Here is a 25350-nt window from a genome sequence, read left to right on the forward strand (position 1 = left end):
GTTATACATCTGCTTGCAAGCCAGCTCCAGCACAGTGAATGATGGTGGCCCCCACCCCATGCAACACTCTTTTGCTCTGCAGGGCAACTCCACCAAGTTAAACCAATTCAATATCGGGCAATTTTACACCTTCCTGCCCAGGCCAGTTTTCAGGTTTCAGCGCTCTCACACTTTGAATGACAATTGCGCGGTCATACAACATTGTACCCAAACTAAAATTTTATAATTTTCTTCACACAAATAGAGCTTTCTTTTGGGGGTATTTAATCGCCGCTGGGGTTTTTATTCTTTGCTAAATTAACAAAAAAATACCAAACATTTTGAAAAAAAACACACGTTTTTCTTTGTTTCTGTTATAAAAGTTTGCAAATAAATAATTGTTCTTCATAAATTTAGGCCGAGATGTATTCTGCTACATGTCTTTGGTGAAAATAACCCAAATTAGGATGTATTATTTAGTTTGTAGGAAAGTTATAGAGTTCACAAACTATGGTATAGATCTGAATATTGATCAATCCTGAAGTACTGACAGCCAATCTAATATCTTGAGGTCCAAGAATGTCAGAACAGTACAGATATCCCCCAAATGACCCCTTTTTGCAGAGTAGACAGTCCAACATACTTCATAAAAGGCATGGCAAATTTTTTGAAGTTGTATTTATTTTGTCATAATTTTTCGGAAAATGAAAAAAAATTAGTTTCACTATTTTTTTTTTTACATATTGTCACCAGTGCAGTACAGCGTCATCATATAAATGGCATGGCGGTGATCAGGGACACTGACTGGTGACAGTATGAAAAAAAAAATATATATATTTTTTTTATTATTTATTAATTTTTTTTTCTTTTTTTTAAGATTTTTTTTTCATATTTCACTATGGCCAAAGTAGTACAATGTTACCATAGTAACATTGTACTACTTTGGGGAAGTGATCAGTATTTTTTTTTTTTTTTTTTTACACAATTTGCTTATAGCAAAGAATTACTTTGCTATAAGCAAGCATTTACCTGAATGACATCGATTCATTCAGGGTTTTTTTGTGCTTAGCCTATGATTTGGCCACAGCTAAACACATGACATGTGCATGTGATTAGCTGTGACCATTCACAGCTAGACACTAGTATACAATGGATGGCATGAATGAAGCCATCCATTGTATACAACTTTCATGTGACCTGCTGTGATTGGTCACAGCAAGTCACATGGTAACAGCAACGGGGCAGATACTCAGATGTGTCAACGGCCGTGTCCGAGGTACACGGCCGGCGACAGATCGCGCCGCTGAGCAGCTCTGGAGGAGCGCGATCTGCGCATGTGCGGGAGGACGCCATATGGCGTCCACCCAGAACGCTGATGACATTTGCCGGCTGCCATTCGGCCATAGGGCGGGCGGCAAATGGTTAATGGACAGCAGCTCCTCCTTTTGTCTAAACGTGATGCAAGAGCACAGATCGGCTCTATTATACAGTATTTATATGGCACCAACAGTTTGCTCAGCGCTTTACAATATAACGGGAGACAATACAGCAACAATACAGTTCAATACAAGAGGGTTAGGAGGGCCCTGATCCTGGGAGCTTACAATCTAAGAGGGAGGGGCTAGTGGTACAAAAAGTAGTAACTGTGGGGGATGGACTGGTAGTAGGAATAGAAGATTCCATTATTAGCGGAGGACAGGATAGGCTTCCTTGAAGAGAGGTTGGATAGGAGGATACCCATAAAAAAGGGAGGGACTCCCTGCAAGGACTTATGCAAGATATGTCACATGCTGCTCCACTATCGGACAGTGATAATTGGAGATATAGTCACGTGACCGCTCTATATAAACTTGAAAAAAACACTAAGTGACTGCGCTCTCTGCACAATTATTCCTGGGTTACTTACATTCACAAGGTTCTAATGGGTTTATATTGGTTTCATGCTCTGTGCACATAATGGAACCCAACCCATATTTGTACACAGTAGGAAGCTGAGATTACAAGTATAACAGGCCTGCATTAAAATGTCAAGCTCTTCTTCATGCAACTACAAGTCATATGCTACTGCACACTTGTACAGCTACCACTGCTAACAAACTATGAAAACCAGTATTACTTTTTTGTGGGGCCTCCACTGATCCCGTCTGCGCCGTCCCCATGGTGGACTGTAAGATGGAGACCGGAGCTTCTCCCAGCAGGCCGGGTTTCTAGCACCAATGAGAACAGGTGATAATTCATATCATTACAGACAGGAAGGAAGACACACGTGAGCATGCACATGCATGTACTTACACTGTTATTAGACTGTGCACTTTTCAGCTGGAGCAGCTGCTGTTGAGCCATCTGTAAATGGGAGTAGTTCTGAAGAAGGAGGTTACCTGCGACACCCGGTTTCTGTGGAGGGGAACAGCAGACAGTGGATTTATAAAACACTTCTCTCTACTCCCCCACCCTCGCCACATTTCGTCAGACATAGTAGACACAAAGAGGAAGGGGGGAGGGGGGGTGATTTACTAAAACTGCATGGTGCAAAATCTGGTGCAACTCTTCATTGAAACCAATCCGCTTCCAGGTTTTATTGCCAAAGCTGAACTGAGCAAGCTGAAGATGAAAGCTGATTGGTTGCTATGCACAGCTGCACCAGTTGTGGTAAATCTACCCCAGAATGTGCAGTGACTACATACCAAGCGTGCGCAACAAATATGGTAGTTATAAAGGGTATCAGGAACACTAGAGTACACTTTGTAAGTGGAAAGTGAAGAAGAATCCAACCATTTAAAGGCCACGTCCACCTTTTGTACCAGATTTCATGTTTGCGATATTTAGGGTACAATATAAAACATGGTTGCATACCACATAGAACTTTCCATTAACTACACAACATTGGAATCTCAGCTTAGGATCAGGTCGAATTTGTAACTACACAAAATTGGAATCTCAGCTTTGGATCAGGTCAAATTAACTACACAAAATTGGAATCTCAGCTTTGGATCAGGTCAAATTTTTATTTTTTACAGTGCCGACAATCCTACACAGGCAATATAATGTCTAAAGCTAAAACTTTATTTTTGGTTTTTTAGATTTAAGACAGAGTAAGGAGTGTTTTTTGTCTTCTGTGCAAATGGGGAAATCATCGTTACTTGTCCTGTAGATACAACAGAAAGTGGAGAAGATCTTTAGTCAGCCGTCACTAAACATGCGTCTACATCAGAAGATTTGCATTCTTCCAGTTCTGATGACAACTCAAAGCTTTGGATTTGATCTTATTTTGTGCCCCAGTGACAATTCTCACCAGGACTAACAGAGAAGATTAACTTGCCCACCAGTGTGGTTATACCCTATGCAGGGGCGGACTGACCATTCGAGCACTCGGGCACTGCCGAGGGCCCGGGGTCAGTTGGGGGCCCCATGAGATCCCCCTGGTACCTTTCATTGGCTTTTTTGAGTGTGGGCGAGGACACAAGGGCCCCATGATCCCCTATTGCCCGGGATCACCATGAGTTGTCAGTCCGCCCCTGACCCTATCGGATATTCTACCCCTCCCTTCCCCATCAATTCCCTCTTCTTCTTCTGTTTTCTTTTCCCCTTCTCGGCCGTCTGTCACCCCATGTACATTGGGCTGATGAAGGGCACTGTGTCCATTTCCTTCCCTCCGGCCTGCGAGTTGCATTCATTGACCCAAAGGTGCAGACCCCACACAGGCTGAGGGGCCTGAGGGGTTGTCCCTCTGACACACCCAGGGGCATATTTACCACAAGGCAAACAAGGCATTTGCCTAGGGCGGCATTTTTCAAGGGGGCAGCACTGCTCCCCAGAAAAATGGACACATGCACCACACACACCAATTGGGATCTGAGAGAGGCTGCTTGCTGGTGTATACAGAGCCAATCTCTTGTTCTCAGGGATATCCGGAGCTGTGAAGGTGTCTCTCTTTCTCCAGGTAGGGGGGTGGGTTGTATGTTAGTAAGGGGGGGCAGGGATGTTGTTGGTCAATGTCAGGCCCCTTTCCCCATCCATTCCCTCTTCTTCTGCTGTTTTCTTTTCCCCTTCTCGGCCGTCTTTCACCCCATGTACATTGGGCTGATGAAGGGCACTGTGTCCATTTCCTTCCTTCCGGCCTGCAAGTTGCATTCATTGACTCAGAGGTGCAGACCCCACACCGGCTGAGGGGGCTGAGGGGTTGTCCCTCCGACACACCCAGGGGCATATTTACCACAAGGCAAACAAGGCATTTGCCTAGGGCAGCATTTTTCAAGGGGGCAGCACTGCTCCCCAGAAAAATGGACACATGCACCACACACACCAGGTGGGATCTGAGAGAGACTGCTTGCTAGTGTATACAGAGCCAATCTCTTGTTCTCAGGGATATCCAGAGCTGTGAAGGTGTCTCTCTTTCCAGGTAGGGGGGTGGGTTGTATGTTAGTTGGGGGGGGGGGGGGGCAGGGATGTTGTTGGTCAATGTCAGGCCCCCTTCCAGGGGGGAGGGGTGGTGGTTGGGGTGCCACGCTCTCTCCGCCAGGGTGGGGGGGCTCCAATTTTCTTGTTACCTAGGGCAGCACAAAACCAAAATACACCACTGGAAACACGCATCCTCCTATTATTGGTCACACTCAATTTCACTTCAATTGTTTACACCGTTGTGTGCTGTATACCTTTGTAAAAAAATTGAAGAAACACTTTTGTAATAGAACTTTCCCAACAGGCACACAGATAGCAATACAAACCTGATGTTTGTTTCAACATAAGATAGGGAAATGGTCTAAAGCTACGCACACATGATGAGAATATCGGACGAACGATAGTCTGTTTTTTACTACTACTTTTTTTTGCATGCTAATCTCATATCGAAAACAAATTGGTTAATAGTTACGAAAATTCTCATAAAAAAAGAGAATACAACTTCCAGCAATGATGTAAGGTATTGTACCGTAATGTATTCTCATTTCTGACCATGCGCGGTCTTGGTCACTTGATTTTTTTTTTATGGACAAGTACTGTAATGATTAAACGAAAATCGTTTTTGGATAATTTTGCATGAACTCTCATGATCGGCTCTCGAAAGCCGTTTGCCAACAATCAGATTATTGGACGATCACTCCAAAAGCAGGAGTTTTTGTTTAATTTTTTCATCGTGTGTACCAGACATCCTTTTCAAAGCCAACCTATACTAAAGAAAAAAAAAGAAAATAATAAAAATAATAATAATAAAAAAAAAAAAAGTGTTTAGCATAATTCAATTAAAATATTCAGGTCAGTCCCATTCCGTGAAGATAACGAAATAATCCACCAACCAAGTGACACAAGAACTCTGAGAGGGTCCTATTTATGCAGACAGAATGAACAGTTTTATCTTTTTATCCTCTCAACTTCTTATACTCTGAACTGCTTGTGATCAACCCATTAGCAGAAAAGACACTTTGTGCCAGGCATTTCTGAAACCGCTGACAGCACAAGGCAGCTGGACGTAATGCCTCTCACATGTTATTCGAACATGACACCAAGAAATGACAAAAATACAAAAAAATATAATTGTATTCTCTCGTCCACCTCCCCTGTTTCGTTTCCCCTCCCCAGTTCTTCCTTTTCTCGATAGAAATTAGTGTCAAGTTTTTTTTTTTTTTTTTTTTGAGGATTCCTGTTTCTGTGTTTCTATGTGCTTAGGTTAAATTAACCACTTGCCCTCCCAGAGGATTTAACTCCCTTCCTGACCAGGCCATTTTTTGCAATACGGCGCTGTGTTGCTTTAACTGGCAAATTAAATTTACGTCTTTTTTTCCCACAAATAGAGCTTTCTTTCGGTGGTATTTGATCGCCTTTGCGGTTTTTTTAATTTTTTGCACTATAAACAAAAAAAGACCGACAATTAAAAAAAAAAACCAAAAAACCAAAAAAAGAAACCCTAGTTTCCTTTTTGCCATTACACGTCCAGTAAAAATGTAGAATTAAAAAAAAAAAAAAAAAAAAAAAAAAAATCTAATTTTGTCATAAATTTTGGCCAATATGTATTCTGCTATATATGTCTGCTAAAGAAAATAAAAATTCCCAATATGTGTAAATTGATTGTTTTACATGAAAGTTATAGCGCTTACAAACGATATTTATACTGGAATTTGTTTTTACTAGTAATGGTGGCGATCAGCGACTTACAGCGGGACTGCGGCAGGCATTCTAACACTGGGGGGAACTGATTTCAGTGATCAGTGCTGGGCAGCAATGTGGCAAAATGGTTAGCACCTCCGCCTGGCAGTACTGGGGTCATTGGTTCGAATCCCAGCCACGGCACCACCTGCCTGGAGTTTGCATGTTCTCCCTGTGCCTGCGTGGGTTTCCTCCGGGTACTCCGGTCTTCTCTCACACTCCAAAGACATGCTGGTAGGTGAATTGGCTCCTGTCTAAATTGGCCCTAGTATGTATGAATGTGAGTGAGGGACCTTAGGTTAGGGACTGATGTGAATGTACAATATATATGTAAAGCTCTGCGTAAATTGACAGCACTATAGAAGTACCTATAATAAATAATAAAAAGCACTGACACTGTACTAATGACAATGGGCAGGAAGGGGTTAACATCTGGGGTGATCCAAGGGTTAACTGTGTGCTGTTTTACAGTGTGCGCTTTACATAGTAAGCACGATGCTTTGTATTGCTCTGCTATGCAGAGCAATACAAAGCAGTGTGCAGGAGCTGACAGGGGAGAGATCTGTGTTGTTTATACACAGGTCTCTCCCCAGTCACCGATACTCGATCGCCGGGTACCGGCGGGGAATCACCTGGTGATTAACAGCCGAGGCCGCAAATGGCAGCGAGGGTAGGGTGCGTGCACGTCCCCTGCCTGGAAATGCAAAATCACGTATATATACACATGTGATTTTGCACAGCCGTACTGCCCTGTAGCAGTATTTCTGCTATAGGGTGGCGCGGAAGTGGTTAAAAAAGGATGTAAAAGGGAATTTGCATACATTTTCTTTAGTTTTCCTTAACAGCATCTCATCCTTAACACCAAGCTCATTTTCAATCATAGTGATGCGATAGAATTATTTATCTTCAGAATGCCTGCTGTGAGAAGAAATCCATCTGTTCCGCTGTGTGGAAAAGAGGCGCCCATCAGTAGAAGTACCTGAGCAGAAGCAGGTGAACTGAAAGCTCCCTAGTTCTAGTAAACGTGCCAACAGATCAGTTTGCAATGATGGTTTTGGTCCATTCTTAGACTACAAGATGTTGAGAAGAGCGGTCACCCTGTTGCACAGAACAGGTACCAGGTCTCCAGAATATACTGTACGTGCTGTGCGTTTGTGTGATTTGCATGTGGTTCTGTATGGTGCGATTTCAAGCCCAATCATTTTGAATGGGCTAAAGAGCGCACTGTGCCAAAAGTCGTGCATGCACTACTTTTTAAAAACGCACTGTAAATGGATTGCATGGTACAAAAGTATCATACAACCTGGAGCGGGCCAACGCACTCTTTGCAACCTGCGTTTGAGGCGTCGTTCACTTTTTACTGACAACCGCTGCAGATCGCATAAGTGCTGTGCTTTCCTGTGTGATTCTGATGCGGGAATGGTGTCAACGGGCACCTAAAGAGGAATTAAATCATGGAGGGGGGGGTGCAGCCTGCATTTGTCATGCTGTGCAAATACCTGCACATTAGGACAGTTCCCTCTGACTGTGTCCTGCATCCATTCTGTCCCTGCCGATGCCATGCTATTATCCTCTCATTTTGGGATCCATTGGGCAGGCATTGATGATGCAACTCCCACGTATGCGCATTGGTACTTCCAAGCTCCATTTCTGGCATCTTACAGATGCCAGGAATGAACACGTACTACAGTCAGCGTGTAGATAAAAACACAAAAAAAATTATTTTAAAAAACCCCCAAAAAAGATCGAAATTAAAAATAAACTAGGAGGTAAGTAAAAGTTATTTTCGACACAAAAGACTGAAATTCTCTTCTACCAAAAGACCCTACCTGCCGACAACTTTTAGTTTTAAAACTTTACTTCCACTCTAATGCAAGCCATGCATGGTTCAATTCCGAACGATTTTTCGTCCGAAAAGCGAAACCGTCGTTCGCTCGGTAATCCGATGTGCCATCAATGATTTCGAAAATCGGCCGACCAAGTCATAAAGTTCACCCCATAAAACAGGCGAAATGTCTGTACCTTCCAGGTCACGGCTCATGCGCATATTCTTTTCGGAAAAACGATCGTATGATTTGACCATCATTGTAGTCTAAAATTGGTAATTTTTCATGAATTTTCCAACATGCCTGAAGGGGAGGAACCACGAAAATTGGCCAGTGCCATCGACCCACTAACAGAGCGAAAATTGGCCGTTTATTCTTAGGTCTTTTTGGACAAAAAAAAAAAATCGGTCGAATTGCGACCCATGTATGGCCGGCCTAAGGGGGAGATTGACTAAAACTGGAGAGTGCAAAATCTGGTGCCGCTCTGCACAGAAACCAATCCACTTCTAGTTTTTTTTTTTTGTCCAAGCTTCATTGAACAAGCTGAAGTTAGACCAGCAATGGGCAAACTATGGCCCGCGGGCCGTATATGGCCCGGCGGACCTTTTAATCCGGCCCGCGGAGCGTGATAAAAAAAAAAAAACAGCCAGGGCAGGCAAACATTGGCTGTCAGGATGTGTGTAGGCGGGGCAGCATGACGAACGTGAGGGGAGCTAGGCTCCTCTCACAGTCCGCCCTGAAGACCGGAACGGCGCGGGAACACGGCGAGAGGAACGCGCGGAGCAAAGGTAAGTAAATTGACACAGGGGGGACTTGGCTTACTACTTGGGGGGGGAATAGTACTATGGGGGATGAAATACTATATGAGGGATGAATTACTATATGGGGAATGAATTACTATATGGGGAATGAATTACTATATGGGGGTTGAATTACTATATGGGGGTTGAATTACTATATGGGGGATGAATTACTATGGGGGATGAATTACTATATGGGGGATGAATTACTATATGGGGGATGAATTACTATATGGGGGATGAATTACTATATGAGGAATGAATTAATATGGGGGATGAATTACTATATGGGGGATGAATTAATATGGGGAATGAATTACTATATGGGGAATGAATTACTATATGGGGAATGAATTACTATATGGGGAATGAATTACTATATGGGGAATGAATTACTATATGGGGAATGAATTACTATATGGGGAATGAATTACTATATGGGGGATGAATTACTATATGGGGGATGAATTACTATATGGGGGATGAATTACTATGCTTACTATGGGGGAATATTACTATACTTACTATGGATGGCATGGTAGTGGCTGGGCCGGCCAGCAGCTAGTGGGGGGCATAAAAGTTTTGTAAAATAACTCTTTTTATGCTTTTCTACCTTAAATTAATCTAAACATTTAATGTTACAAATTTTAATTTAATTTATATTAATTCACACATACACATCATTCATCTACTCTTGGTCCGGCCCCCGGGTCCAATATATGAACCCATTGCGGCCCTCAAGTCAAAAAGTTTGCCCACCCCTGAGTTAGACGCTGATTGGCTACCATGAACAGCTGCAGCCGGATTCTGAGTGTTGAAGTTTTAGCAAATCTCCCCCCTAAGTGTCAACTGGTCTGGAAAAAGCTGCAAGTGTTGTTTGAGAGAATACATTCTTTACATCCCAATACACCCCAAACCGTACTCTCCGCTCCTCGCAAGACCTCCTACTCTCTAGCTCCCTTGTCTCCTCCTCCAATGCTCGTCTCCAGAGCTTCCCCCATCCTCTGGAACTCTCTACCCCAATTTATCAGACTATTGCCTACTCTGCTCACTTTTAGGCGATCTTTGAAAACCTATCTCTTCAGGGAAGCCTATCCTGCCCTCAGCTAATACTGGAATCGTCTACTCTTCCAACCACTCCATCCCCCACAGTTATTGCCTTTTGTGCCCCTCCCTCTTAGATTGTAAGCTCCCAGGATCAGGGCCCTCCTATCCCTCTTGTATTGAACTGTATTGTTGCTGTATTGTCTCCCGTTATATTGTAAAGCACTAAGCAAACTGTTGGCGCGATATAAATCCTGTATAATAATAATAATCCCTGTCTATAAAAAAAAAAAACAAATAAACTTGCTTTGCTCAGAGTGGCTGCAACAGTGGGAGAGGACTGGTGATAACCCTTTGTGATTTATGGCTAAGGAGCGCCAGTGCAAGGTACAACAAAACCACGTTGGGAATGGCTAGGCACTTAGTTCAGTGACAACAATGTGATGCAAGAAGTGAATTCAGTGTGCCAAAGCAGTCTTAGTATCTAATGTGAAGGAGGAATGTAGGAGCCACCGTGCCGCAGCCTTTCACCATGTGACTTCGTACAAAGATACAACGCCGCAGTCTGATGCCTTGGGGAGAGGAAACTGAGAACCTGCTTACCTTAGCTGCGACAAAGTAACTTGCCTGGAGCTTAGTGACTGATTAAGGATAACATTGTTATTGATTTTTTTTAAAAATGATGATTGCCGTATATTGTGACACCTCTGGAATTTATTCACGCAATCTCGGAATGTCTTTGCAAGGTTTACATTAAACACAAAGCCTCACCTGATTGAGTTTGTGGAGCTGTAACAAAGCTTGGTTGACTGTTGCATTAAAGTGCGGCCGTCCAGAAGACCCTATTAAACAGAGAGAGACCAACACAACCAATCAGAAAGGTTAATCTAACTTGCCCAGACCCAAAAGGACTTTCGTAAAGAAAGCTCACCGTGCTTTCCTGACCTTCCACGGTGCGGTGGCTGAAACAGCATCTGTAGCATTGCCGGATTATTGAAGCTCTGCATGATTTGCATTGGGTTGGGCTCTGGGAGCAACCCTTTCCTATTGTTCTGCAGCTAAACACAAGATGGCATTCAGTAAAAGAACTCAGAAGGGGCACCAAAAGAAAAAGAAAAGGCCAACATATGTCTGGTGACATTTTACCATGCCCTGCGCTGCCATGAGGGTGGCTAGCATGCTCCGGCCCGGGGAACCTGGCGCACAGTAAGACACCTGGATTCTGCTTCCTTTCACACTAATTCCATCCATGCAGTCTTTCATCTCTTCTGCCTGCCTTGCAGATTCATATTCGACCACCGCAAAACCACCAGAATAACCATCTTCATCCTCTGCCAGCTGGGGAAAAAACAAAAACAAAAAATAAACAAACAATCACAACACATATCCAATCAACTTTAACCCCCTGCATAGAAACAAATCAGCTTCCAGGTTTTACCCCAGGCCACGTTTTGCATGGGCACGTGCCCATTCATTTGAATGGACTCCCATGCCACGCAGAGAAGTCGTCCCTGCACTTCTGAAGACGCAGCCCGCACGGGAACCTCGGTTCTCAGTACGGTTGCATTTTCCAGTACAGGCGGCGTGCCATTACATTACATTACATTACATTGAGTTTATATAGCGCCAAAGGGTTTGCTCAGCGCTGTACAATAGAGGGGGGGACAATACATGAAACATTACAGCAGCTACGAACAGCACACGAGGGTAAGAGGGCCCTACTCTTTCGAGCTTACAATCTGGGAGGGAGGGGGTAGTGGTACAGGAGGAAGTGGCTGTGGGGGATGGAGTGGTAGGAGGAATGAAGGAGAGCAGCAGTTAGGTGAGGGTGGGGTAGGCTTCCCTGAAGAGGTGGGTTTTCAGGGAGCGCCTGAAGGTGAGGAGGGAAGGTGACAGTCTGATGGATTGGGGTAGTGAGTTCCAGAGGATGGGGGAGGACCTGGAGAAGTCTTGCAGACGTGCGTGTGAGGAGGAGACCAGGGAGCAAGATAGAAGGAGGTCCTGTGAAGAGCGAAGGGTACGGGTAGGGTGGTACTTGGGAATCAGGTCGGTGAGGTAGTTAGGGGCAGTGTTGTGAATGGCTTTGTAGGTCAGAGTGAGTAGTTTGAATTTGATGCGTTGGGCGATAGGGAGCCAGTGGAGGGAGAGGCAGAGGGGGGTGGCAGAGGTGGAGCGGCTGGTGAGGTGGATGAGTCTGGCAGCTGAGTTCAGGTTGGTCTGAAGCGGGGAGAGTTTGCACTGGGGTAGGCCGGTGAGGAGGGAGTTGCAGTAGTCAAGGCGTGAGATAATCAGGGAGTGCACAAGTAGTTTAGCGGTGTCTGGGGTAAGGAAGGTGCGTATTTTGGCGATATTGCGGAGGTGGAGCCTGCATGTGTTTGTCAGTGATTTGACATGAGGTTGGAAGGAGAGGTTAGAGTCCAGAATGACCCCAAGGACTTTGAACTAATGGCACCCGCCCGCGGGTCCGCATTCTTCGGTGCGGGTGGATTTTCGTGCGAATCTGCACGGCACCACCAGCACAGATGTGAACCTAGCCTAAAGCAGAATTCCAGCACACCTAGTTCTAAAAATGCTCCCTCCACCTCCTCCCAACACAGATACTAACTAAAACGGTGTAAATACTTATATACTGACCTATTTTTAGCCCACTCTGGCCGTCATCCTATATGTCAGCCAACGGTGGCGGCTGCAGGGGAGTGGAGAGAGCACCCGACAATGGCTGGGAAAGCCAGGGGTAATGACGTCACCCAGAGGCTACCATGGTGCAGCTGTTGCTGGTGGTCCCTCCGCTCAACTGCAACCGCCGCTGGCTGACACGGGATCAAGAGACTGATGTGGGATAAAAAAAGGCATCTTTTTTGCACAGATTAGTGTAGGTGATTCGATGGGGAGAGAGCGTTTTTTTTTTAGATTAGTTAAGCTTTAGTTAGAATTCTACTTTAAGATACATGATTAGAAAGCAGGGTTTGATCCTTCACTAGTTCTTTATTGCCGACTGGAGTTGTAGAGGGCACAGGTCGCTCCACTTGTCTCTTTTCAAATGACCTAATGGACTGACCAGCAATGGTCACATATTCCTAACCGTATACAAAAGAGACATAGGCAGAGAAATACTGCACTACGTGCCCTCTAGTTGATTCACTATAGGAATATAAGATTCTGAGAGGAGAAGGTCGATGAAACTATACACAGCTAGAATTATATACAATATACTCAGCTCCAAATGCTTGCAAAGTAGCTTAAAAACAAAAAAAGTATCCTAAAACAGCTTACCAGCACTTCGATGTGGTGTTGGAATTCATTTTTATTTTAGGCAAACAATATTTTCAGCAAAGTACAGAAAAATAGAAAATTTTGATTTGCTGGTAAATTCCTCATGTTGGAGAACAGTACAGGGTACAAATCTGGTCTTCACTGACCATGGCTTATTTGCTGCTACCTTTAGGTGACTGGACACTGGCAAAAACCTTTGCTAGAGCTGCTGCTGGAGTGCACCCATAAAACCCCGCCCACTCCGCGAGGTTCCAGTTTTTTGGCAAGCAATAAGGAGTAATCAAAGGGGAGGGACCTGTATCTTGTACTTTACTCCATGATGAGGTTTTTATAGTTGGGTAAAAATTCCTCTCATCATAACCATACAATACATAACTTGTGATCATAGACCAGGGAACGTTTAAAGCAGTGGTTCTCAACCTGGGGGTCGAACGACCCTTCACAGGGGTCCCCTAAGACCATCAGAAAACACATATTTCCGATGTGTAAAGAGCAGCTACTGTGTAGAAAGCAGCTACTCTGTTGAAAGCAGCTACTGTGTAGAAAGCAGCTACTCTGTTGAAAGCAGCTACTCTGTTGAAAGCAGCTACTCTGTTGAAAGCAGCTACTCTGTTGAAAGCAGCTACTCTGTTGAAAGCAGCTACTCTGTTGAAAGCAGCTACTCTGTTGAAAGCAGCTACTGTGTTGAAAGCAGCTACTGTGTTGAAAGCAGCAGTATTGGAGGTAAAACGACACTCATGAATTATAATTACTGGGTAAATAATTTTATGGTTGGGGGGTCACCACAACATGAGGAACTGTATTAAAGGGTCGCGGCATTAGGAAGGTTGAGAACCACTGGTTTAAAGAAATAAATTCGAAGGGTGGGCCACAACGTAGTAACCCAGAACTGCCAACAGGCCCACAAGAAAACAAAAGAGTATACAAAACATGATTTATTTTACTCAGAACAGGTCAAAACGCCTTCCAGGCAAACGTTCACATCAACTGAGGCATAAAGGTCTACCTGGTAGAACTTGAAAAATGTATAAACATAGGACTAAGAAGCAGCCTTGCAAATCTGGGCTATAGATGCTTCATGTTTAAAAGTCCAAGAGACACCAACAGCCCTGGTAAAATGGGCTGATGGAAAGGGGAGGAACCTTTTTGTTAAGGGTATAGGCCCCTCGTAAAGGATTAGTCGGATCCACCCGGCAGTGGTGGAGCGAGAAGCAGGGTGTCTTCTAGGAGGATCTCCAGGTAAAACAAAACAGGACTTAGTCTTGCTAAAGGAGGCTGTGGCTGCAAGGTAGACTGATGGTTCTAACCACATCCAAACTGAGGCAATTTCCTTGTCATGTTTTGTGGCAGGACAGAGGGAAGGAAGGGAATACAATGCCTACACTGAGCAGGTCAGGGAATCCCTCTAGAGAGGAAGGGTGCTAAGGGGTACCAAATACAATGAAGAAGGGTTTACCATGTCCCAAGGACAGGGGATATCCTGGAGGGGGAAGAATGGTGACCCAGTTGGAACATAGCTTCAGAGCTGGGAAAAGGGGTGCAAGGATGGCAGGAACCCAAGCAGACTACAGAACATGCATTAATCTGTGCAGTAGCACTAAGGAGACAAGAAGCAAGCCAGTGGCGTCCAAGACAAGGGATTTGTCCTAAAGCAGTGGTCTCCAAATTGTGGACACAATTGTCAGAGGGCTTAGCTGGTCTCTGATTTGAACCTCTATGAGTTGTCTGACAAATCAGGCTCTAAGGGCCTTGGGGCACCTACTGCAAAAGTAGATGAAAGAAGGGTGTGATTCAGCCAACCTCAATCACCAAACATGTAAGACCAAAGAGGCAATAGTACTTTGAAGGCCAAGAGACTCCTCTTATGATGTGACAACATGCTTAGTGTGCTTAGTGCACTGGTTTGGACATCAGACTCATGAGGAGCATACATTTTAATGCTTGTAACAAGTCATCCCAACTGAAGTACATGGCTATAGACATGATCCACATGCTCAGGGGGGTCTACTGTCATTGCAGATATCCTTTTTGAGGAATCTAACCTATTCTACCACAGCCTAGGGTCACAGACAGTACAAGATGGTGGGCAGAAACTGCCAGAGCAAACTGGGATTTCAAGAGGGATTTGAACTGCCTGTCAGAGTCCTTAAAGGTAAGCATGTCCCCTCCACGTCTAGTAGTTGTTCTGCTAAGGTGTGCCACAGGTGGATCTACAGTCGGTATAAACCACCGTTTAACAAATTCCCTCTCAAAGGCACTTACTTTCTGCAGTCAGTATTCATGAGAAATTAGGTGAATCTGCCCTCAAAGTCTTGAGTTGCAGCAGAGGTCCCTGAGTATTTGGTAGGGAACTGGGCCTCTGCATAGCTGAAAGAGACTCTGATTATGTAGACCAGCGGTGTCAAACTGGCAGCCTCTAGCTGTTGCAAAACTACAAGTCCCATCATGCCTCTGCCTTTGGGAGTCATGCTTGTAACTGTCAATCTTGCAATGCCTCATGGGACTTGTAGTTTGGCAACAGCTGGAGGGCCCACCACTAGACTATGGCTGGACAAGATGAGCAGCACAGTGATGAGCTCTACTCTGTCAATTTACTCCTAGCAGCATGCGCCATGTCAGTACATGAGCAGACTGGTTCCTGGTTCTGCATCTTTCTCACTCTGAGCTCTGCTGTATAGGAAACTGCAAGAGGCTGATACCCAGTCAAGTTTAGATACTTCTATTGCTTGAACTAAAATTAATTTGAAGATAAACTGACAGAATATAGTCACTTTCTAAAATATGCCAGCTTAGTATGGTTTAAGTCCAATGAGGTGTATGCCACCTCATGGACTTTTATTTACATCTTTACTGAGAACCAGGAATATACAGTCAGGTCCATAAATATTGGGACATCAACACAATTCTAATATTTTTGGCTCTATACACCACCACAATGGATTTGAAATGAAATGAACAAGATGTGCTTTAACTGCAGACTGTCAGCTTTAATTTGAGGGTATTTACATCCAAATCAGGTGAACGGTGTAGGAATTACAACAGTTTGCATATGTGTCTCCCACTTGTTAAGGGACCAAAAATAATGGGACAGGATAATAATCATAAATCAAACTTTCACTTTTTAATACTTGGTTGCAAATCCTTTGCAGTCAATTACAGCCTGAAGTCTGGAACGCATAGACATCACCAGACGCTGGGTTTCATCCCTGGTGATGCTCTGCCAGTCCTCTACTGCAACTGTCTTCAGTTCCTGCTTGTTCTTGGGGCATTTTCCCTTCAGTTTTGTCTTCAGCAAGTGAAATGCATGCTCAATCGGATTCAGGTCAGGTGATTGACTTGGCCATTGCATAACATTCCACTTCTTTCCCTTAAAAAACTCTTTGGTTGCTTTTGCAGTATACTTTGGGTCATTGTCCATCTGCACTGTGAAGCGTCCAATGAGTTCTGAAGCATTTGACTGAATATGAGCAGATAATATTCCCGAAACACTTTAGAATTCATCCTGCTGCATTTATCAGCAGTCACATCATCAATAAATACAAGAGAACCAGTTCCATTGGCAGCCATACATGCCCACGCCATGACACTACCACCACCATGCTTCACTGATTAGGTGGTATGCTTAGGATCATGAGCAGTTCCTTTCCTTCTCCATACTCTTCTCTTCCCATCACTCTGGTACAAGTTGATCTCGGTCTCATCTGTCCATAGGATGTTGTTCCAGAACTGTGAAGGCTTTTTTAGATGTCGTTTGGCAAACTCTAATCTGGCCTTCCTGTTTTTGAGGCTCACCAATGGTTTACAACTTGTGGTGAACCCTCTGTATTCACTCTGGTGAAGTCTTCTCTTGATTGTTGACTTTGACACACATACACCTACCTCCTGGAGAGTGTTCTTGATCTGGCCAACTGTTGTGAAGGGTGTTTTCTTCACCGGGGAAAGAATTCTTCGGTCATCCACCACAGTTGTTTTCCGTGGTCTTCCGGGTCTTTTGGTGTTGCTGAGCTCACCGATGCGTTCCTTCTTTTTAAGAATGTTCCAAACAGTTGTTTTGGCCACGCCTAATGTTTTTGCTATCTCTCTGATGGGTTTGTTTTGTTTTTTCAGCCTAATGATGGCTTGCTTCACTGATAGTGACAGCTCTTTGGATTTCATCTTCAGAGTTGACAGCAACAGATTCCAAATGCAAATAGCACACTCGAAATGAACTCTGGACCTTTTATCTGCTCATTGTAATTGGGATAATGAGGGCATAACACACACCTGGCCATGGAACAGCTGAGAAGCCAATTGTCCCATTACTTTTGGTCCCTTAACAAGTGGGAGGCGCATATGCAAACTGTTGTAATTCCTACACTGATAACCTGATTTGGATGTAAATACCCTCAAATTAAAGCTGACAGTCTGCAGTTAAAGCACATCTTGTTTGTTTCATTTCAAATCCATTGTGGTGGTGTATAGAGCCAAAAATTTTAGAATTGTGTCGATGTCCCAATATTTATGGACCTGACTGTAGCTATCGTATACTTCCAATGCTCTTGCGCTGGACCTTCTGGTCTCCTGCAGGTCATTCACAGCTGCTGTGCCCACCCTCCTCTTGCCTAATCACTGAGCGCTTTGTAATATGTGAACCCATTCCCAAAATACAATGCCTTCTGTGGATGGACAGAGGCGGGGAAAGGTGGACATAGTAGCTGCTGTGTGAGACAGCATCTCTCCTGTCAGAGCACTGGAAGTATAGCAAGAGATGAACTCCCGGCGCTCAATAAAACTGTAAATCTTAAATAAGAGGTACGTGTACGAGGTGGCATACAGAGTGTTGGGCTTATCCTACTGTAAGCCAGCATATTTAAACCCAGAAGTTTGGCTTTTGGGGAAACAGGGAAAAAAAGGTGATCAACTAAAAATATACTAAGGCACTTTATGGTCCTTTCCACTAAATGCTGACCTTATTTTGTACTTCATGTTTCCAGCACAGGTTCATTTTAACTGGTTAGGCAGATTAAATTGCACCAAAGCCATTGCCAACCTTCTCATATATCAGTTTTCACGTGTTCTCCATTGATTTATGAGAGGGTAGATAATCGGCAACACTCCAGCTATTCATGACAGTAGAGTATCATTTAAATAAGAGAACGTGGAGCAGATGTTTAATTGTACCTGGCAGAACAAGGGCTTGTGAAGAGAGGAAAATATTTGCTTCAGCTCATCACTATTGCTGTAGTCCTTGGGAAGCTTGTCAACACACAGGCACTTTGAGTGAATAAAATCCGCTGTCAGCTGATTGACGTCCACCCACTGGGCAAAAAGGGTAAATTCTTCCAGCTGCTTGCCCAGCAATTCCAGGCGGGCCTTTGAGGCACAATCTTTCTTCATGTACTCTACAAAGCCATAGCCCTTGGACAGTCCAGTGAGCTCGCTGTAGACAAGGAGACATCGTTCGATGTTCCCATACGCCCGTACCAGTTCTTCGAACTCCTGCTTGCTAAATAAAGGAGGAAGGTTGGTCACGCACAACAAAGCGTCCGTCGGCTGCAGCTGGACCTGAATCTCCTTGTCCCGGAGGTGGTGTTTGTGGAATCTGTTAATAGCATCTTGTGCTTGCTCTCCGTTTGACAGAGTGATGAAGGCTGGTATGAGAGAGGAGAAACAGGTGGTCATTAAAGCATGGTAATGGGCTCCAAGGTCTCCAAGAAAATGTCATTATCACACGGCACTAACTCCCTACACAAGCTATCCATTGTCCCATTAATACAAAATTGCCTGCTAAAAATAAAACGTAATCCCATATAATTACTTCATGAAATACCACGAAGATAAATAGTGTATTCCCACTGTGAGGATAATCCTCAATCTTTTTAAAGGGTTTCAGATAGAAAATTAAATGAAAGCTTAACATCTAATTTTTGTTCCGAATTTCGATCCATGTATGGCCGGCTCGTGCTCAACATTCATCTCAACAAAGGTTGTAATATCTGGTCAAACAAATGACACTGGATAGAGAGAAAAAAGGTGGCACACACACCTAGTGTTTCCAAGGTTTATTGTAGGAGTGAAAGAATAATAAAAACATACTCACAGACGAAGCATGTATCTAAAAAGCATAGAAAAATGACAATGGCCACAACGGCAGGCAAGGTGTTCTCATTGTCAGTGCGGTCAAATGGCTGACGCATTTCGGGGACGAATCCCTTTCTTCAGAGATACTGACCAGCCTCTGATGCAGATGTATGATGAATGGAAAGTAGGAGCCTTGCTGTTGATGCCTCATGATGCATCAACAGCAAGGCTCCTACTTTCCATTCATCTGCATCAGAGGCTGGTCATCAGCTCTGAGGAAAGGGATTCGTCCCCGAAACGCGTCAGCAATTTGACCGCACTGACAGTGAGAACACCTTGCCTGCCGTTGTGGCCATTGTCATTTTTCTATGCTTTTTAGATACATGCTTCGTCTGTGAGTATGTTTTTATTATTCTTTCACTCCTACAATAAACCTTGGATAATGCACTAGGTGTGTGCGCCACCTGTTTTCTCTCTATCCAGTGGCCGATTTCCCCGTCTGAGGAGGGCTGCACCCCTGAACCATTTCCTTTGGTTGTCGCTGTCCTGGTACCCTTGGCTTCCCTTTTGGCTGTGCATATCCTGAGGCGCTGGAGAGTACATACGAAACAAATAACAGTGTTGCTAACTGATCATGTCACTGAAGTCTTTAAACAGCCTCTATTACGAACGTAAAATACTGCAGTTAAAAGCACTGAAAAATTTTTACTTTTTATTTTAACCACTTCAAGTCCGGAAACTTTTACCCCCTTCCTGTCCAGGCCAATTTTCAGCTTTCAGTGATATCACACTTTGAATGACAATTGCGCGGTCATGCAACACTGTACCCATATGAATTTCTTAGCATTTTTTTTTTTGAGACAGATAAACCTTTATTTTGGTGGTATTTATTCAATACTGGGATTTTTATTTTTTTGCTATGTAAATGAAAAAGTCCAAAAATTTAGAAAAAAGTGTTTCTTATAAAATTTTGCAATTAAATAATATTTCATCATAAATCTTGGCCAAAATTTATTCCGTTATCTTTTTAGTAAACAAAACAAAAAAAAAAACAAACACCCAAATTAGTTTATAACCAAAAATTATAATTTTTTAAAAATTTTTACTTTATTTTTTTTTTTTTTTACATACTGTCACCCTAGCAGTACAGTGTCACCATGGTGACACTGTACTACTTGTGGGGGGTGATGATTTTGTTTTTTTACACCGATTGCTTTTACACCCATAAAGGCTGTAAAAGCAATCATTTCCCCTCCTCTCTGGCTGCATTTTTGCAGCCATTGAGAACTACTGTGTGAGCTGTGATTGGTCACAGCTTGTCACATGGTACAAGGCTGGTGTGAATAGCCCTGTACCATGGGACCTCTGGGATCATTCACAGATTTCACACGTAGTAAGCAATGATGTCACAAGTGACATCTTGCTTACTACTCTGCATGTGATCACTGATTGGCCAATCAGTGATCACATGATCGGGACCCCGCACAGAGGTCCTGTACGACGATTGGTGTTTCACTGTGTCCGGAGGACACAGCGGGCACCGGATCGCGGTGCTGTGCGCTCCCAGGGAGCGCGCACAAACAGGGGGCGGGAGGCTGTTTATAAACGGCCACCCGACCCTGCACTGCCACCGTCAGGCCGTTTACATACAACGGCCGGAAGGGAGGTGGTTAAAAGGGGAGTTCCAAGCTCCCCCCCAAAAAATTTAAAGTCAGCACCTACAAATACTGTAGCTGTTGAGTTTGATTATAAAGACACTTGCCTGTCCAGGAGTCCAGGGTCGTCCGGACTAGTTCTTCACAAGCCTCCGGGTTTCTGGGGCCGGCATTGCAAGTAAGGGAAATCGGAAGTAAAACCTTGAGGCTTCACAGCCGGTTTCCTACTGCGCCTTGTTAATTGTCCCATAGTCTTCTGGGACCTGTGTTGTGAGGGAGGGTACGGGGTTTAGGAGGTGGCCGAACTTCCGGTTCAGTTCGCCACAGCCATTGACTCCCACTACTGTCAATCACAGTCAATGAGCCGATAAGAGAGGGGGGGGGGGGGTGTCTGTGAATTACATACTGTGCCCTCCCTGCCACCATTTTTCTCTTGGTGTCAGAAAAACTTGTCAGATGTGACTGCCTGTAGCAGAGGATTGGGGCAGCAGAAACAAATGACACTTAGTGCTCTGGATTGAGACAAGTACACACTATAGAGGGATATACTTTGCTCATATTTCATGTCTGAGATTTACAACCACTTTAATATCCATTTAATTTCAGGCACACCCCACCACAATCCAACAGCGGTCCTCTTCTGGGTTGAACAACCAACCGGCATAATAGTGTAAAAGTCCTTTTTACAGATCGTGTCCCAGCTTCCCTTCAAATAGAGCAGAGAAGGGCATGAAAATGTCACGGTATGCCCCTGTGCTGAACTGTGTACCCAGGAGGACATGTGAATCATTTGATTACGCCCCTGTGCTGGACTGTGTACCCTGAACGGTGTGTTCATAACAGTCACAGCTAAAGATATAGAGGCATTTCACAGCATAAAGCTGGTTTGAGACTGTTAAAGTGAACCTGTCAAGACAAATGATGCATTCATGCTTGTTAATTTCCTGATGGCATTGACCTCAAGATGCCTGCACATACCTTTCTTATATTACAAAAATATCTCTATGTGCCCTTGGGGAAGGGGGAGGGGGGGGATTTTGAAGTCCAGGTCCACCATATGTAACTGTAAATTTCTAGCTTAAGTCGACAGATGTGACAAGTCCCTTGAGAACCACAATGTGACCTAGAGAGAGATGCTGGGGAAGGATCACAGCTCTCAGCTATGGCTGGGTGTAGAAATGCACAGCATACACCTGGGTTTGGAAAACCCAAAGCACTTTTACAATCCTAAAAATCTACAATTTATGGATAATTCATATTTTTTTGAGGGCACCCCACCAAATAAAAAGGAGTTTGGGTGTTTTAAAGAGTAATTACACTTCTGTAGAGAAGAAAAACATCCCCCCGCCCCCCCCCCCCCCCCCGGGTGATCTATTTACATTGCAGGGATTTTAACAAACTTACCTTTTGTTATTGTGAAGAAATAGCGGTTTGTCTATCTGTGTCCATGTGCAAAGTGAATAGGAGTACTTTTATAATTAGGAATCAGCTGCTGCACTTGCAATATTCTAATGAGGGAAGTGGCGGGGTCTGCAACCATTTAGTCGTGATTTTATTTGGCGTATGACCAAAAATAAAATTACATTTTTGTTGCATGGGGTGCCAAAAATAGGAGTTGTATCTTAGTGCAGATTTCTGGGAAAATCGGTGAGCCAATCACACAAGCAGGGATTGACTATTCTGTCGGGGCATTCTGTTCACCATCTATGTACAGAACGGCTCCGGATTGAAGAGGAAAAGTCATTTTTAACCACTTCCCAACCGACCGTTGCATATAAACGGCCGGACGGTGGCACTGCAGGGCCGGGTGGCCGTTTATTATTATTATTATTATTATACAGTATTTATAAAGCGCCAATAGTTCGCTCAGCGCTGTACATTACAAAGGGGGACAGAACATGTGACAGAACAATACCAATACAATGCAAAACATGAGGGGATCGAGGGCCCTGCTCCTTGGAGCTTACAATCTAGGAGGGAGGGGATGGTGGTACAGGAGGAGATAGCTGTGGGGGATGGAGTGGTAGGAAGAGTGGAGGAGGTTGGCAAATTAGCAGGGGGCGGGGTAGGCTTCCCTGAAGAGATGGGTTTTCAGGGTGCGCCTAAAGGAGAGGAGAGTAGGTGATAATCTGATGGGTTGGGGCAGGGAGTTCCAGAGGATGGGTGACACCCTGGAGAAGTCCTGGTTTATAAACGGCCTCCCCGCACCCTGCTTGTGCGCGCTCCCTGGGAGTGCGCAGCACCGCGATCCGGTGCCTGCTGTGTCCTCCGGACACAGTGAAACACCGATCGTCGGACGGGACCTCTGTACGAGGTCCCGATCATGTGATCACTGATTGGCCAATCAATGATCACATGCAAAGTAGTAAGCAAGATGTCACTTGGACATCATTGCTTACTACGTGTGAAATCTGTGAATGATCACAGAGGTCACATGGTACAAGGCTATTCACAAAAGCCTTGTACCATGTGACAAGCTGTGACCAATCACAGCTCACTCAGTACTTCTCAATGAGTGCAAGAATGCACACAGAGAGAAAGAGAAATGATTGCTTTTACATCCTATATGGGTGTAAAAGCAATCAGTGTAAAAAAAAAAAAAAAAAATCTTCATCACCCCCCACAAGTAGTACAGTGTCACCATGGTGACACTGTACTGCTAGGGTGACAGTATGTAAAAAAAAAAAAAATATAAAAAAATAAAATAAAAATGTAAAAAAAAATGTTTAAAAATTATAATTTTTGGTTATAAACCAATTTGGATTTTTTTTTTCCAACTAAAAAGATAAACGGAATAAATATTGGCTATGATTTATGATGAAATATTATTTGCAAAATTTTATAAAAAAAATTTTGGGCATTTCATTTACATAGCAAAAAAAAATACAAATCCCAGTGGTGAATAAATACCACAAAAATAAAGCTTTATCTGTCTCAAAAAAATGGTAAAAAATTCATTTGGGTACAGTGTTGCATGACTGCGCAATTGTCATTCAAAGTGTGATAGCGCTAAAAGCTGAAAATTGCCCTGGTCAGGAAGGGGGTAAAAGTGTCCGGTCTGGAAGTGGTTAATAACATTCAATTGTATGACTTGGGTAGCAAAAGCATTATTTATTTATTTTTTTATTTGCTCCCCCCCCCCCACATGAAAGTGGAGTTACCGTTTTAAGTGAAAGGAATTGTTAATGCTACAGCATACAAAACACATTTCAACTGTGTGTTTCCAAACTGCTGGCAAAGGTCTAGGGAAGACCCTATTCTGTTCTAGCATGACTGTGCTCTCGTGCGCAAATCTGACTCCATGTTGGGCAAGCCTTCTTGCCCAACATCATTACCCAACTTCACAACTGATCTTTTGGCTGAATGGACACAAATTCCCAACACACATCATATAATCTTGTGGAAAAGCCTTCCCAGAAGAATGGAGAATGTTGAATGACAATGTTTTAGCTGCAAGGAGGAACATACTTCATATTAATGTCAAGGCTTAGAAATCAAAAGTCCGCAACAAAATCATACAAGTATGATGGTCAGGTGCCCACAAGCATTTGGCCATATAATTCAGCCTGATATTGAGTAGGTAATGCTACACTTGGTGACATACTCAATTCAAGCTACCAACAGCACAGTTGGTGGTCAAAAATAAGGGCCTCATCGAAACCCTCCAGTCATCCTATGAAATCCCCCTAAAAGAGCACTACCGTTACATAGAGCTCCAACAATTCCTTTTTTGACTCCTTCGATCCCAAGTCCTGCCCTATAGCTTGACGACTTTTGAGAGCCTTTGTAGAACACATCCATATTCCTCAGGCCTCACTTCGTTAGTTTACTCCGCTGCCATATTTTCAGAGGAGACCCCTGGTACATCCTTTTCAACAATGGACAGTGAGTTAGGAATAATACTGGACCCGAAGGAAAGGGAGGCCTTGACCCTGACCATATCAAAATGTTCCAAAAACATCCTCATGTTGGAGGACGCATCTAAAACACTTTACTAGTGGTATTACACCCCAGCCCACCTACCTTGTTATGCTCCAAACTATTCCCCGAGGTGCTTCTGCGTATGTGCCCAAGCTGGACTGATGGCGCACGTTTGGTAGTTATGTCCAAAAGATTACAGACTATGGACCGAAGTCTGTACCCTACTCTGTACATCACTTCACTCAAATTTCAAGAAAAAACCCATATAAGGCTCTGCTTTGTAAACCAATCGATTCCCTTTTTTGGCTCAAAACAGAAAGAGCTAAAGATCAGAGTTCATAGAGGCCCACGGAACCTTCAAGATTTGAAGACTGTGTGGAAGAATGGGCCAAAAATCACACCCAAGCAATGCATGCGACTAGTGTCTCCATACAGGAAGGTTCTTGAAGCGGTCATTACCAACAAAGGGTTTTGTACAAAGTATTAAATAAATTTCAGTTAGTGTGTTCAATACTTTTTCCCCTGTGTCATTCCATTTTATTACACAAGTTAATTTCTGAACTTGTTTGTTTTGGTTTCTTTGTATGTATGGATTGCATGGGTTGTTTTCGACACGTGGTAGGGGCAGCACAGTGGCTAAATGGTTGGCACTTC

At 43.8% G+C, this 25350-nt stretch overlaps 1 protein-coding gene across 1 annotated transcript in view; it reads right to left on the minus strand.

Annotated features, from left to right (window-relative positions):
• The window catches only part of RAVER2 (ribonucleoprotein, PTB binding 2), a 68836-nt gene that overhangs the window by 17997 nt on the left and 25489 nt on the right, over positions 1-25350 (minus strand). Inside the window, exons 3-8 of the mRNA XM_089687943.1 lie at positions 18221-18690; positions 10934-11125; positions 10719-10845; positions 10559-10629; positions 2272-2373; positions 2096-2186 (exon numbers count right to left, since the gene is read on the minus strand). Coding sequence (XP_089544069.1) covers positions 2096-2186; positions 2272-2373; positions 10559-10629; positions 10719-10845; positions 10934-11125; positions 18221-18690 — 1053 coding nt within the window. The remainder of the gene's footprint in view (positions 1-2095; positions 2187-2271; positions 2374-10558; positions 10630-10718; positions 10846-10933; positions 11126-18220; positions 18691-25350) is intronic.

Source organism: Staurois parvus, unplaced genomic scaffold (genome assembly GCF_062004578.1).
Source record: "Staurois parvus isolate SC_StPar_1 unplaced genomic scaffold, SC_StPar_1.0 ptg000441l, whole genome shotgun sequence".
NCBI lineage: Eukaryota > Metazoa > Chordata > Amphibia > Anura > Ranidae > Staurois > Staurois parvus.